Source organism: Herpailurus yagouaroundi, unplaced genomic scaffold, assembly GCF_014898765.1.
Source record: "Herpailurus yagouaroundi ecotype Mexico unplaced genomic scaffold, PumYag 215, whole genome shotgun sequence".
NCBI lineage: Eukaryota > Metazoa > Chordata > Mammalia > Carnivora > Felidae > Herpailurus > Herpailurus yagouaroundi.
The window spans coordinates 1,856,768-1,873,387 of NW_024412446.1; the positions used below are offsets into that span (position 1 = coordinate 1,856,768).

The following is a 16,620-nucleotide window of genomic DNA, read 5'->3' on the forward strand; positions in this document are numbered from 1 at the left end:
CACCACCGAATGTGGTTGTTCTCTGGGGTCCACTGGGAACTTTTCCTGTGGGTTGGCTACCCTACATCTACCATATGTCCTTCCATCAGGAGAACCACCTCTCCTCCATGAGGCCTGATGACCGAGGACCTTGCTCTCTGCTCCTGGGGATTTGCCCTTCCCATGACAACAACACCAGGTATTGAGTGGCAGAGTTTCAGGCTCTGCACTACCCCTGTTTTTAGATTCTTAATAGAATTTAAACCCTCTCCTTTCCTCTTTCTCCCTTTTTTGTTCAGTCCCTGTGGCTGTTTCCACTTTTCCACTTTCTCTCCAACTGCTTTCGGGGGGGGGGGGGAGTGCTTTTCCCATATTCTTCTCCCACCCCATCTCTGTCCTCTTTCTGCATGCAAAAGTGGCTCCCTGCCCTCCGTGTCTTCTCTTTCCCCCAGTTCACCTCTCTGTGCCACATACCTGCTGAATTCTGTGGTTCAGATTGTGCAGATTATTGTGTTAATCCTCAGATAGTTTTCTAGGTGTGCAGGATGGTTTAGTGTTGGTCTGGCTGTATTTCATGGATGTGAGACACACAAAAAAACTTCCATGTGCCATTTTGGCTCCTTCACCAAGAAATTTATTAACTACCAAACATTATTATAATTAAATTGCTTAAACCAAGACTAAAGAGAAAATCTTAAGAGAAGTCAGAGAAAATACCACATTGTGTACAGAGGAACAAAGATGCGGATTACAGCATATTTTTGGAAATGATGTAAGATGAAAGACAATGAAGGAATATATGTAAGTTACTGAAAGACAAAACTACCAACCTAGGCCTCTATCCAACAAAGCTATGTTTCAAAAGCAGAGGTGAAGTACTTTTTCCATGCGTACACAATTTGAACAAATTTATCAATAACTCACCTACACTATAAAAAAATGTTAAAGAAATTCCTTTGAGCAGAAGGAATATGATGCAAGACACAAAGGAATGAACACCAACGGGAATGGTAACGGCATGGGTAAGAATAAGGAATTTTTTTTCATATTATTTAAACTTCTTTAAAGGACAAGTGGCTGTTTAAGGCAAAATAACATCAACATATTATGGTTTTTATAGAAGTACAATATATCTGGACAAAGCACAAAGCCTGGAGAGAAATGGAAGGACAGTGTTGTAAAGTTCTGATACATCACATGAAATGGTATCATATCACTTGAAAGAAGGCTGTGATAAGTTAAAGATACATACTGTAAACCCTAAAGCTACCACTAAAATAACAATACAAAGAGTTAGAACCAAGAAGCCAATAAAAGAGATCAAATGTAATTGAAATACAGCATGCCCGTTGTCTTGTTGCTTTGAATATTGCTCCAGAGAAATCAGAAGCCAGAAGGATCAGACAATTGGATTTGTCTGCTGTGATTGTTAAGAAATCTTTCAATCTGAAGATATATTTTATAATTTTCCCATATTATATCTTAGAACATTTTTATTGTTCCACTTATTGATTTTTCTACTCCACATCCATTCTTACTGGATCCTCACACTCTAGGTAGATCTTCTTGATAACTACAGTAATATTTGTCTAAGTTCTCTCCATTTGTGTGATTATCTCAAGACTTCCTCTATGTCAGGAACGGGGTTTTCAATTTCTTGTTGCTTCTAATTTATTTTTTATTCTGTATTGTTTCACAATATGTGTCCTTAGCAAGATCCCTCTTTGTCTCTTTTGGCTGCTTCCTCACTTTGTCTTTCAAGGCTTGTTTCATTGAATTTAGAGACTTCCTAAATTCTTCTATAGCAATAGCCTTTGAGAAACTAGCTGAAATCCTCAAGATTCTGCAGAATAAAGATATCGTATATTTACTTTATAATTTCATTGGCTATTAGATTAAATTAAAAGCAAAATGGATCTTTAAAGTCCAGTACATTCATCTTCTTAAGGCCCTTTTATTTTAAAATTAAGAAATAAAATACAATGTGTCTCCCTGGGGAATTGTGTCTCCCTGGGGAATAGGTTCATGCAGTAACCTATTTTCTCCACGGGAATAATATTAAAGCAGAGCTAAGGAGCCAAGATCCCAAATAACCAAAAGGCACACAAATGTTTTCAAAGATAGTGATCAGAATTACTACCATCACTAACAGAATAAAAATGGAAAGGCATAGGGACGCCTGGTTGGCTCAGCCGGTTAAGCAGTGGACCTCAGCTCAGGTCACAATCTCACAGTTCACTAGTTCAAGCCCTGCATCGGGCTCTGTGCTGGCAGTTCAGACCCTGGAGCCTACTTCAGATGCTGTGTGTCGCTCTCTCTCTGCCCCTAGCCTGTGCTCTCCCTCTCTCTCAAAAATAAATAAACATTAAAAAAACCTTAATGGAAAATAATTATGTAATGTGGTTTCTAAAAAATTGCAGTTTGTACTTTCTGATCTTATATTTTGAAATATTCCACAACCATTCCTGGCCCATAAAAGGCCAGACACATGACCTCTCTGTGTCCTTCATACTCTCCCAGTACATGATATCAAGCATTTCTGCACCATTGCTGTATTGAAAATAGTGAAAATATTTTTTTTTAAGTCACAATATCTGAGTCTGCCTGGCACATACGGCTCAAAGATATTCCTGTGACTCCTTCCCTCATTGAGTGCTTCCTCAGCCACCATGAATAACCAGCTCTTCCCTCTATACCTGCCTACGTGTTCACACACACACACACACACACACACACACACACACACACACACACAATGTCTGCATCTCAGGGCCCTCTAATTACTATTCTGATGACTCTAATTACTATCTGAAATTTCTTTTTTTTTTTTTAATTTTTTTTTCAACGTTTTTATTATTTATTTTTGGGACAGAGAGAGACAGAGCATGAACGGGGGAGGGGCAGAGAGAGAGGGAGACACAGAATCAGAAACAGGCTGCAGGCTCTGAGCCATCAGCCCAGAGCCTGATGCGAGCCTGACGCGGGGCTCGAACTCACGGACCGCGAGATCGTGACCTGGCTGAAGTCGGACGCTTAACCGACTACGCCACCCAGGCGCCCCTGAAATTTCTTTTTTTATATTTACTTATTTATTTTGAAAGAGAGGAGTAGGGAGAGCGAACATGAGGTAGGGGCAGAGAGAGGGAGAGAGAGAATCTCAAGCAGGCTCTGTGCTGTCATCATGGAGCCTGACAGGAGGGCTCCATCTCACAAACAATGACAACATGACCTGAGCCAAAATCAACAGTTGGAAACTTAACTGACTGAGCCAACCAGGTGCCCCTATCTGAAATGTCTTGTACTTGTATTTGTTTACTTGTCTGTGATTTACCTCTGCCCTAAAGAAGAAATCTTGTCTGCCTAGTTTGATACCCTACCCCTGATCCCCAGCACCTAGGAGAGTACATGGCTCAGAGTGAGTGCTCATAAAATACTCGACAATTCAATGTTTAGATCAAATAGTTTCATGGTTAACTAGAGATGAGAGCTACCTAATTGTTTCTTAGCCTGGGATCTTCCTGTCAAATAGGAACCTTCAGAATATAGAGATGTTTCTTTGCCCTGGAAGCCAGACAGAGCAGAAGATTATGGAAAATATCTGGCTCAGCTGTTAGGTTGAACCCAAACACGATGTTTCTTTCCAGGCCTGAAAATCGACGGACACTGTCCAACACGATGTGATTGGCCATGATATCCGATGCATCTTGGATCTGTACTAAAAGATCAGATTCCCCATCGAGCTGAGATGTATTTCTTTTCCTCATTGCTCTTAGAAGCTTGTCTTTATATATTTCCACTTCACTTGCTTTGCTGAAAAGCACAGCAATGTCCTTGGGAGAATAACCATTCCTAAAGAGAAAGTGGCATTTCTTTGCTACTTGGAACACCATATCTTCCATGTCCAAGTACTCCATAATCTCCACGTAGCCCGGAATACCCTGAGCCCATTCAGCTTTATGAACCATCTCCAGGGACGCAGGCGGGATGTTACATGGAGGATTTTCTCTGACTTCCTGCATTACTTCTTGTAGGTATTTGGCTATTGGATCTGCATTACGGATCACTCTGGTGAGCTCTTCTCTTGGATACTGGGCTGTGAGAGCAGGGAGGCCACTGCAGCTCAAGTGGGTAGTCTGAAAGTAGTCTAGAAAGATCCAGAGAATTCCTGGGCAATCCTTTTTTCTCTGAGTGATGGCTTTTGCCTTCTCATACCAGTCTCCATCCTCAGTGCGAAAATTCTGAGCTTCATCGATGATGATGTGCTTAATCTTTTGGAAGTCATTTTTCATGAAGGTTTTCCGGGTCACTGCCTGGCAGACATGTCTCTGGCTGAAAATGTAGAGAAACACAGTCAAGTTACCCCACTCAAACAAAGGAAGCCAATTATACTCTTAAACATATCTGGACCTAGTCATTACAATATGACTTTTCACATGCAAACTTAAAACCACACCAGCCAAAATTATTTTTAAAAAATCATTATAGTTAGGCTGCATACCTCACAAAATTCTTCAGAGGCTGATTTTCACAGATGTAAAGAATATCATCTGGTTGACAGTGAAACACATTCCTGATCTTCTCCATTATCCTAAGAGCCAGGATGGTCTTCCCTGATCCAGGTAAGCCATGAACAAACAGTTCTCTAGTCATGCGAATGTTCTTTGAAAGCAACTCATACTGTTTATCTGTGAGGAGGCTGAAAACCTCAGAGCCCAGATCTTCACTTAAGAAAGATCGGAATCTGAGCAAGACTATCACAAGGGACCGTAACAGAGCTTCCATGTGCTGGGTGGTCCTAAGGTTATAGGAGTTGGGGTAAATTTGCAAATCCAAATCATGAAGAGTCGTTGCTGTATTATCAGGATTCAGTAGGAAGATCAAGGGAGTGACACACAATTTCCCAGTGTAGCCACCTGTGTTCACCAGCGTCTGTTTTAAGACGCGGGCGACTTTCCTAGAGTAGCCCTTCCAGCTTGGGTCCCACTCTCTGAGGATAGTGTAGAGGCGTGGGGTGTTGTTCTGGGAAAGCAGAAGAGCATCGCAGATGACTCCCTGCTTCTCTTGCAGACCCACGTCCACAGCCCAGCTTCGAGAGAATATCAATATTCCTTGAGAGAAAGAGCGCATTTCCTTATTTATTAAGTTTTTGAGTCCTTTATGTGTTGAGAACAGCTCCTTGTAGACGCTTTCTGGTGTATACACCATTCTGTCTGGTAATACTAAACAGGAAAAGAATTGGAATAAATTCGAGAATCTGCAAACAAGCTAGAATCATCATTATCAGTAATAGATTCAATCCACATTTGGGCCCAACCACGTGTCAGCATAAGGATGCATTAGTGATAGGAAATAAAACAATTCCCAGTCCAATGGAGATGATAAGTGACTGGCATAACAGAGACAAACAATAATTATACAAAGTGGTAAATGCAATGGGCAAGAAGTGCACAGAGCATTATGCAATCATCAAGGAGAGGGAGCCCTCAGGAAAAAAGAAAATGTGGAAGTCTTTCTGAAGAAGGAGACACCGGAGCTGCTTAAGGGATGGCTGTGAGTTAGCCCTCTGAAGGATGCGAGAATGGAGAGATAGGCAACAGGGGACTCATGAGTAAAGCACAAGAAAAGAAACTCATGCAAGCACCTCCAAGAAGTTTGTGTTGTGATGTCTAAAGTGAAAGGCACAAAGGAGGAAATGAGGATGGAGAAAAAGGCCTTATGGTGCCATCTTAGCACCTGGCAACGCTGACTAGGGTTAACAATACTGTGTGATATATGTGAAAGTTGCTAAGAGAGAACGTAGATGTTCTCAACACACACACACACACACACACACACACACACACACACACACACACACGTATGGTAATTATGTGAAGTGATGGGTATGTTAGCTAACTTTATTGTGGTCATCATTGTGTAATTATGTACAGGTTTGAAAAAAAATCATTTTGGGGGCTCCCAGCTGGCTCAGGTGGTGGAGCATGCAACTCGATCTTGGGGGTGTGAGTTTGAGCCTCGTGTGGGGTGTAGAGATTACTTTAAAAAATGAAAGATTTTTTTAAAAATAGGGGGGAAAAACCCATGCTGTATACCTTATATAGATGATGTTATATGCCAATTATGTCTCCATAAATCAGGAAGAAACACCTATCATTGGTTATAAACTATATGAGGTGTCCTACATGACATTTTGTGAAAGGCAAAATTATAGGGATGAAAAATTGATCAACGGCTGCTAAGGGTTAGGGATTGGAGAATTCTGACCACAAAGGGGCAGAATGAAGGGGCCTTTTTTGGGTGATGGAACTATTCTGTGTCTTTACTCTGGTGGTGGTTACATGAATCTATACCTTTAAAAACCTTTAGAATTCTTTAAGAAAAAAGCCCATTTTATATATGTAAATTTTAAAAATTAATTTTTATAAGTATTTTTTTTAAAGAGATTTAGGTGTTTTATATGTATAAAAAGGGTTCTTGAAACTTTTGGCATCACAAGCCCAAATCGGGACTCTAACAAAATCTATGGACCTTCTCCCCAGGAAAAAAATAAACACAAAATTTAAATTTTAAATTCAGGGTAGATGGAAGACACAAGCATGAATCCAGATTTCTGTGATTGGCTGGATGGAGTATGGACTCTCCAATTCATAGACACAATGTGGAAGAAATGGCAGAAAAAGAATACTTCATACAGATTAATATTCAGAATATACAGAACAAGTAGAAGATTGTCAGCATGGAAGACTGATTTTGGAAATGTTCAGTTTAAGATAGCTGTGGTACATCAAGTATCCAGGAAGTAATCTGGACACGCCAGTACCATTGGTCTGGGCTCAGACAAATACTAAAGTTATTTTCTATACAATGGACTAAACTAAGGGCTCCTCCTCCTCCTCCTCCTATTTTAATTTAACATCATTTTCAAATTATTGAGCAACGATTTCAACTAAGTAAAGGAATAATATATAAATATAGGAAAGGTTAGTTCAAAACTACCTTTGGTTTTACATTAATACGATTATTAAGTAAAATGTTTGGAAATGTATAATGTATATTTTAAAGCTAAGAGCTTTCCTAAATGCCAGCAATTCACAATCAGAAATTATTATCATATAAGGATCTCCTTCTAGTAATAAATTTAAACTTTTTAATTCTAGGGTAGTTAGAATATAGTATTACACTAGTTTTGGGTGTGCAATACAGTGATTTCGCAATTCTATACATTACTCAATGCTCATCATGATAAGTGACTCTTAACGCCCATCACCTATTCCACCCATCCTCCACCCCTCCCCTCTCATAGTCACCAGTTTGTTCTCTATAGTTAAGAGTCTGTTTTTTGGTTTGCCTCTTTTTTTTCTGTTTGCTTTCTTGCTTAAATTCCACATAGGAGTGAAGTCATATAGTATTTGTCTTTCTCTGGCTGACTTATCATTTTAGGAATAAAATTTGACATATATAGCAACAATACAGATAAAACCAAAACAATCAAGAGATGTAACCTATTTCACTGATTATAAGTGTACTTTAATATCTCTGAAATCAAGATACATCTTCTAATTTAATTGTCAATATTTTCTTTATTCGTGGTAAATAAAATAATAATACAATATTGTTTCCTTGGGTTTGATGAAATATAGTAAAAGAAGACTTTAATAAATGGCCAAACATCCCATGTTCACCTATGAGGAAATTCACTGTTGTAAAAATGACAATTCTTCCCAAAGTCATTTATCAATTTCATGTGGTTGCCATCAAAATAATCTCCACGTGTCCTTTTCTTTTAGGTGGAACAAAATGATTCCAAGCTTCTTCTAGAAGAGGAATGCCATGATAATACCATTTAGGGGATTCTGGTCTATGTTTTGAATTACGATTTGGCAACGTTCACCGAAGGGTACCAGCAATTGTTACTACTTGGAATTTATCTTTAAGGAACACCTCAAGGCATTTTTAGAAAAATGTATATTGTAGCATTGTTGAAAATAGAAAAAAATTAGGTGTCATATAAAATTCCATCAAAGAAAGGACTGGTTAAAGAAGTGGTAGCAGGGTAGTTTGCAAAGTTCTATTTTTTGACCTAGGTGGTGGTTACATAGGTTTTGCTGCGTACTAATTATTCTTTTTTAAAGTTTAAATTTAGTTAAGTAATCTCTACACCCAACGTACTTTCTGTACGTATAGTACATTTTACAATAAAAGCAGCTAAAATTAGTAACATCTATGTTTAGGAATACTACGAAACACTACACAATCAATAAAAGAATTGGGTAAATCTATGAGTAAAGTCATGACAAGACATACTTATGTCACTCAGACTCAGCCTTATGCTTGCATATATTTGTAGTACATTCATTTTCACTGCTGAATAGTATTCCACTAGGTGAATATACTACAGTACGAATAGTAACCTAGAGCAGTCACGGGGATCTCTCCAATTTTAGACATCTCTTGATGCATATGTACACATGCTTCCCTAGAAACTAGAAAAAGTTACTGACTGGTATAATATCCAAATGACCAATTTAGTCTAAAGGGATTAACCCAATTTAATTCATAGCAGCAATGTACAAAAATTCTGCTTAGGGGCGCTGGAGTGTCTCAATTGGTTGAGCATCCAACTCTTGATTTCTGCTTGGGTCATGATCCCAGGGTGGTGGGACTGAGCCCCGCATTGGGCTATGTGCTGAGCATGGAGCCTGCTTGGGATTCTCTCTCTCCCTTTGCTCTTCTCCCCCCTCACGTTCTTTCTGTATCTCGCTAAAAAAAAAAAAAAAAGATTCTGATTACCCAGAACATCTCCAACATCTGTTATTTCAATTAAATAGTGTAGGATGGTATCTACTTGTGGTTTTGAAGTACGTTTCACTCATCCCGATAGCTTGAACAGCCCTTCCTAAGTTTATTGGACATGCGTGTTTCCTTTTCGGAGAAATACATCTTTATAACTACTGTGTATTTGTCTACGAGGTGGTTTGTGCTTTTAACAAGTTTTGTAAATTCTTTATATATTCTTGATACCAGTTCTTTGTCAACTGCATGGATTTCATAATCTTCTTCAAGTTTGTCATGGATTCTTTCACTCTCTTTAAGGTATCTTTTGAGTAACATAAGTTCTTAATTTTAGTGTGGTGAAATTTATCAATCTTCTTGTTTAAGGTTAATATTTTTAGGTCTAGTGTAGGAAATCCTGTCCTACCTCAATGATGCAAAATTATTTGTGTACATCTACTAAAGTTTCAAGGGTTTGTTTCTGATATTTAAGTCCTTAAACCTTCTGGAATTGATTTTTTTTCTATAATATAAATAGGAGTCCAGGGTTTTTTTCATATGAATGAACAACCAACATGCTCCAAAGCAACCAGACATGAATTACCTGGAAAGTAACGTTTTTGCTGTGCTTCCAGACATTCAAAATTCTTATGAGTGCACACAGTCCTGCTGCGGGGTGTAGTGGATGACAAACTCAATGCAAGGACCATCTCAGAAAATCTGGAAAGATCTTAGGAAGTAAGAAGTAACAGTTCAATATGCAAAAATGCAGACTCCAAATTATAGCTAAGCTGTGTTGTAGTCTTTCACTTTGTCTTAGAACCCAAAGCCTTGGCCCACAGATCCTTGTGTATACATTCTGAGTCAACTCAAGAAAGTTTACTGATATCTTGGGCAGGGTGAGGTACTACATGGAGCAATAGTTTTCATTTAATTGTATTCTATTGAAACTCATGTTTTATTTTTTAGAATGCTTACATTTTAAAAATACAATTAGAAAGTATATAAGGTTTGGGGTGCTGGGTGACTCAGCTGGTTAAGCATCCAACTCTTGATTTCGACTCAGGCCATGATCTCATGGTCATGAGATTGAGCCCCACATTAGGCTTCACACTGAGCATGGAGCCTGCTTGAGATTCTCTCTCTCTCTCTCTCTCTCTCTCTCTCTCTCTCTCTCCCCCCCACCTCACCTCTCTCCCCCGCTCATGTGCTCTCTCTATCCCTCTCAAAATAAATAAATAAAAATTTTTTAAAAAGAAGGAATAAAGTTCAATGGATACATATTTCTGAGAAGACTCTGAAATGTTCTTTATTTTTGTGGACTTTTGAAGATGTTTCCATTAATTTATTTTGTCTCATTTCATCTTGGACTTTCTTTTTCCAAGTGGGATGTACATCACCAATACTACTCTGGCTTATCATTCTTGGTGAGTAGCACATGTTCACTTTGAAAAGGAAAAGTAGGAAAGGAGAGAGCTAGCCACGGACTAGTTGTGTTTGGGTTCAGAATGGAAGAGGGGCGATGAGAAAGGGAGAATATTTATTCCAGGGACCAAGAACGGAAAGGCAGGGAAAAGTGACGGTTGGGTTAAAGATGACACATATGTGCATGTGAAAAAGAATTTCCTGAATAAAGGAGTTCATATTCAGAAAGGTAAAGAAGAGACTTCAAAATGAACACAAGTGGGGCGCCTGGGTGGCGCAGTCGGTTAAGCGTCCAACTTCAGCCAGGTCACGATCTCACGGTCCGTGAGTTCAAGCCCCGCGTCGGGCTCTGGGCTGATGGCTCAGAGCCTGGAGCCTGTTTCCGATTCTGTGTCTCCCTCTCTCTCTGCCCCTCCCCCGTTCATGCTCTGTCTCTGTCCCAAAAATAAATAAACGTTGAAAAAACAAAATGAACACAAGAAAGGGAGTGAAAATAAAAATTACTAGGTCAGACAGCACCCTGCACCAACCTCTAGTAGGTCTATTAGCCCAGGGCAACATCTTTTTGCTGAATGCAGGGTATTCAAGATAGGCAGAGGGAGTGAAGTGCAGTGACCTACCAACTGTATCTATCGGAAATCACAAATCAGGCATGTGCAATTAAGACAGTGCTTTTCTTTGCCTAGATCTTGAAATAATACCCTAGTTCCTCCCTCCTCACCTCTCCCCTTCTGTCCCCCCAAATGAACATTATAATCATTGTGGATTCTGCTCCCTGACCTGGGTCGGCTTCCATCATCCAAGCTATCCATTGCTTCGTGTCCAGCTGTTTCACACAATTGTCCTTCACCTGCCAGGAACTGGGCATCTTGGAAAACACTGCACAGCAAAATTGTTCCACCTTGACTGCACAGACATATCCATGGAGGGTCCCCTGATTGTGTACTTCAAGGAATTTGACAGCATATTTTATCTCATGCTTCTGTGTACAGAAATGATGGACAGGGAGATTCCTAATACAGGAATCAATACAAGCCTTCAACATGTCAAAATCTATTTTGTCCTTTTCACATCCAATGACTTCATGGGTCTCATCATGCACACCAAAAAATATATACCCTCCTTCAGTGTTTGCAAATGCAGAAACACAACTGGGGAGACTCTCGTGAAAGCACTGTGACTCCTCTGTTGAGAACATTTTAAATTCAACATGGAGGGAATTAGTAAAGTTGAGCTTTTCTAGGTACTGAAGCTGAGTTCTAGCGAATACAGCAGCAGCTGAGGCCCTTATGTTATACTCGTTTCGCACACCAACCTGAACTTTGTGTGGACTTAATGAACTGGAATCAGTATTCCTAAGAGTCTGAGTTTTGCCTTTGAGGAATGCCAATGCTTCCTTAGAATCCATGACATCAGTAGATGCTCTGTATCTATAGTACAAATTGGAGCACAAGGTAGCGATTCGTACACCAGAGGCATCTGCGTTCCAGGATCTCACAAAAATCAAAAAGACTTCTCCCTGCTGCATCTCATCTAAATAGTCTTTAAAAATTGAAGGCATCGTCAGGCCTACTCCATGGATTTCATAATTGTAGTCTTTGTTCTCAATCTCAGCCTTGACCACTCCGCCACCAGAATTCAGCAGAGCACATATTGCTTTCAAGATGTTTTTCCTCTGTTTTTTCCACAATTCAGGATTCATTTCTTTCCTTTGTGTATCCCCAAGGATGATCTTTCCTGCATTTAAGACACATTCGGCAAAGTTTGTTTCCAATTCAACCTTGAGACTCATCTTCTCAGCACAGGTCCTTTTCCTACCCTGAAATATAAGAAACAGGAAGACAGAACGATTAGAAGAGGACAAGCATAGGGGAGGTGGGAAAACTGACACTTTGAGGCCACTCTTCTGAAGTTGGTCACTTCATTTATGCACACAGAGTTTGAAGCCACTTTCGTGCATGAAATAAGTGCAGAGGCCAAGGGGAGGAGCTAAGTCTACTGGAAGCCCACTGCCACTGAGAAATGATCAAGAGCCTATTTTGATGCTGTGATTTTAGTAACTGTTTGTGCCATAATCTCTGAGTGGCAAAGTCTCCCAGATCACCTGCAGAAAAGCAGAAATTGTGCAAAGATACATGAGGACGGGGGCTGCAATGCAACCAGAAAGTTTTCACTGTCAGTGGTGTCCCCGGGGTGTGCTGATGTGTATTGATTTTCTCGGTGCTCCTTCTCCTCTCACTGAGACTGGGCTATTCTTGGATTGTTGCTATTCAACAGATCTTTAAGCTTTCCCTTGTTCAAGAAGTTCTCATCTCATGAAAACTTACATATATATATATATATATGTAAATTTTACATATATGTAAGTATATACATATACATATATAAGTATATACATATGTAAGTATATACATATGTGTAAGTATATACATATATGTAAGTATATACATATACACACACATACATAATTTATTAGAAACGGACAAATTATTGACTGTTTGGATCAACCCAGCTGGCAGGTTGAGGTGGGCTTTTGGCATTTCCTAAACTTTAAGTGACAACAGGGAATCTCAGGAGAGGTAAAGCTGAGTGAAAGTGTGCACACACCATCTTGACAACCACACCTCATGATGGAAGGGCAGTGTGAGGGATGAACATTTCTGCAGCTGCTTATCTTTAACTCTTTGGTAGCAGTTGAGTAAAAAGAAGGAGTGACTAGACCAACTCACACATACACAGGTCTCCATCAAAAGACAGTTCTTTGTGAACAAAGATGTCCTGCTATCTCCTCATCCAGCTTCCTTCCTTAAAAACAGGTTGCAGGAAACCAAAGACAGAACCCGAGAGAGAGAAGAAAACACAATCCATACTCTGAAAACTATAGAACACTAATGAAAGAATTTGAAGGGGACACAAAGAAATGGAAAAGTAATCCATGCTCATGGATTGGAAGAACAAACATTGTGAAAATGTCTATACTACCCAAAGTAATCTACACATTTAATGCAGTCCCTATCCAAATACCAACAGCATTTTTCATAGAGCTAGAACAAAAAGTCCTAAAATTTGTATGGAACCACAAAAGACCCCAAATAGCCAAAGCAATCCTGAAAAAGAAAATTAAAGCTGGAGGTATCACGATTCTGGATTTCAAGCTGTACTGCAAAGCTATAGTCATCAAGACAGTATGGTACTGGCACAAAAACAGACACATAGATTAATGGAACAGAATAGAAAACCCAGAAATGAACCCACAACTATATGGTCAACTCACCTTCGAGAAAGCAGGAAAGAATATCCAATGGAAAAAAAAAGACAATCTCTGCAACAAATGGTGCTGGGAAAATTGGATGGCAGCATGCAGTAGAATGAAACTTCTTACACCATAAACAAAAATAAATTAAAAATGGATGAAAGTCCTAAATGTGAAACAGGAAAACATAAAAACTCTAGAGGAGAACACAGGCAGCAACGTCTTCGACCACAACTGTAGCATCTTCTTACTAGACACATTGCTGGAGATAAGGGCGACAAAACCAAACATGAACTATCAGGATTTCACCAAGATAAAAAGCTTCTGCACAGCGAAGGAAACAATCAACAAAACTAAAAGGCAGCCTACCAAATGGGATAAGAAATTTACAAATGACATACCTGATAAACGGTTAGTACTCAAAATCTGTAAAGAACTTATCAAACCCAACCCCCAAAATACAAACAACCCCAGTTAAGAAATGGGCAGAAGACCTGAATAGACCTTTTTCCAAAGAAGACACACAGATGGCTAACAGACACATGAAAAGATGCTCAACATCACTCATCATCAGGGAAACATCATCAGGGAAATACAAATCAAAACCATGATGAGATAGCAACTCACTCCTGTCAGAATGACTAAAATTAACAAGATACAACAGGTGTTGGCGAGGATGTGGAGAAAGGGGAACCCTCTTGCACTGTTGGTAGCAATGCAAACTAGTGCAGCCACACTGGAGAACAGTAGGGAGTTTCCTCAAGAAACTAAATATAGAACTACCCTATGATCCAGCAATTGCACTATTAGGTATTTACCCAAAGGATACAAAAATACAGATTTGAAGGGCTACATGCACCCCAATGTTTACAGCAATATGATCAACAATAGCCAAACTATGGAGAGAGCCCAAATGTCCATCAGCTGATGAACGGATTAAGAAGATATATATATATATATAGGGGCGCCTGGGTGGCTCAGTCGGTTGTGTCCGACTTCAGCTCAGGTCATGATCTCATGGTCCATGAGTTCAAGCCCCATGTCGGGCTCTGTGCTGTTAGTTCAGAGGCTGGAGCTTGCTTCAGATTCTGTCTCCCTCTCTCTCTTCCCCTTCCTCACTCACTCTCTGTCTCTATCAAAAAAATGAATAAACAGTAAAAAAAATTTTAAATATATATGTATATGTATACATATATGTAATGGAATATTACTCAGCCATCAAAAAGAATGAACTCTTGCCATTTGCAATGTCGTAGATGGAGCTAGAATGTATTACGCTAAGTGAAATAAGTCAATCATTGAAAGACAAATACCTATGATTTCCCTCAGATGTGGAATTTAAGGAAAAAAACAGAAGAACATATGGGAAGGAGGGGAAGAGAAGAGAGAGAAACAAACCACAAGAGACCCTTAACTGTAGAGAACAAACTGAGGGTTAATGGAGGCAGATGAGTAGGAGATGGGCTAGATGGGTGATGGAGATTAAGCAGGGCACCTGTGATGAGCACTGCATGTTGTATGTAAAGTGATGAATTCTACCCCGGAAACCAATATTGCACTGTATGCTGACTAACTAAAATTTAAATTAAAAAAAAAGAAGCCAACACAATCCTCTGGATGGGACCCCAGAACGACAGCTGTGGGGCAGGCCTAGAGGATCACTATCCAAAATGGGAACAAGATGCCGTCAGGCTTCAGTGGATGGACACTATACAACCAATGGGATGCTTCATGTGTTAGTCAGCTGAAGAGGTAGAGAGTTTGGGGCTGAATTAGTAATAGGGACTTGGGAAAACATGTAAATACAAATATAAGACAATAACTCTAAGAACAAAATGAAAACTAGTATCAAAAACCATACCTGTAACTGATTACATGGCATAGCTATAAACAAAACGACAGTCATAATATTATCAACTCTGAATATTGTTCTGACTGGAAATGATGACGTAATCATACTGGCAGGATGTAGGGAGAAAAGGGGTAGTGAAATGTGGAGGAGGGAGGTCATTATCTCCAGAAACAGACAGCATTTAAGGTGGGGGGGGGGGAGGTGTGTAAACATAAGCATGTTGTTTAGAAATATATAAGTAATCCTGAACAAAAAAGCCAAAGAGGCAAGAGGATGCCTAGAGAGCAGAAAAAGGGGGCAGAGTAGAGGGTAAGAGGCCACTGATTTTCTTATTATGTCTTATGAAACTATGAGTCTCAAAACTACACACATGAGACTCCCACTCCCAGACAGAATAGAGTACCAGGGACTAGATCACTCTCCTCTCTAAAATAAGAAAAACATTTTTAAAGAAAAAATGGCTGAAAATTTTCCAAATTTGGTGTAACTTGTAAAAAATTAAGATCAAGATCCACAATATTCAACAAGCTCCAAGCACTAAAAATACAAAGAAAACAATACCAAAGTGCATCTTCATTTAATTGACCAAAACCAATGATTACGAGAAAAATCTTTAAAGCAACCAGAGGAAAAAGATACATTACACACACAGAAGGACAAAGGATGACATTAGGATTTTGTTGTTGTTGTTGTTTTGTTTTGTTCTTTTTCAGAAACAAAACAAGATAATGGATAAACGTCTTTAAACCAGTGAAAGAAAAACAAACTATGAACCTAGAGTTCTATACCCAGTGAAAATGTTTTTCAAAAATTAAGTTAACAAAAAGACAATCCAATTTTTTAAATGGACAAAGGACTTGAATAGATGTTTCTCCAAAGAAGATTTACAAATTGCCAATAAGCATATGAAAAGATGCTCAACCATTAGTAATTAGGCACACACAAACCCAAACCACAATGAGATACCACTTCACACCTATCAGGATGGTGGTGGTGGTGGTGGTGGTGGTGGTGATGATGATGATGATGATGATGATGATGATGATGATAGAAGGAAAATAACAAGTATTGGTGAGGAGGTAGAGAAACAGGAATCACATAACACTGCTGCTGGAATGTAAAAAGGAAGCAGTCATTGTGAAAAGCAGTTTGAAGAGTCTTTAAAAAGTTAAATGTAGAGGCACCTGCGTGGCTCAGTTGGTTGAGTGTCCAACTCTTGATTTCAGCTCAGGTCATGATCCCAGGGTCAGGGGATCGAGGTTAAGATTCTCTACATATCTTTCTTTCTTTCTTTCTTTCTTTCTTTCTTTCTTTCTTTCTTTCTTTCTTTCTTTCTTTC

At 39.3% G+C, this 16,620-nt stretch overlaps 1 protein-coding gene across 6 annotated transcripts in view; it reads right to left on the reverse strand.

The window, feature by feature from the left end:
• Positions 1-3,205: 3,205 nt before the first annotated feature.
• Positions 3,206-16,620, reverse strand: part of LOC121017112 (schlafen family member 5-like) — a 21,291-nt gene continuing 7,876 nt past the window's right edge. For 3 of the 6 annotated variants that reach the window (XM_040455194.1, XM_040455196.1, XM_040455193.1), the window contains 4 exons: positions 10,957-11,995; positions 9,356-9,481; positions 4,478-5,198; positions 3,206-4,308 (listed from right to left, as the gene is read on the reverse strand). In XM_040455194.1, coding sequence (XP_040311128.1) covers positions 3,501-4,308; positions 4,478-5,198; positions 9,356-9,481; positions 10,957-11,968 — 2,667 coding nt within the window. In that variant the 5' untranslated portion in view covers positions 11,969-11,995 and the 3' untranslated portion in view covers positions 3,206-3,500. Of the gene's footprint in view, positions 4,309-4,477; positions 5,199-7,539; positions 7,794-9,355; positions 9,482-10,956; positions 11,996-13,450; positions 13,493-16,620 lie in introns of those variants that run through there. The other 3 variants (XM_040455195.1, XM_040455197.1, XM_040455198.1) reach the window with 3 other exon arrangements.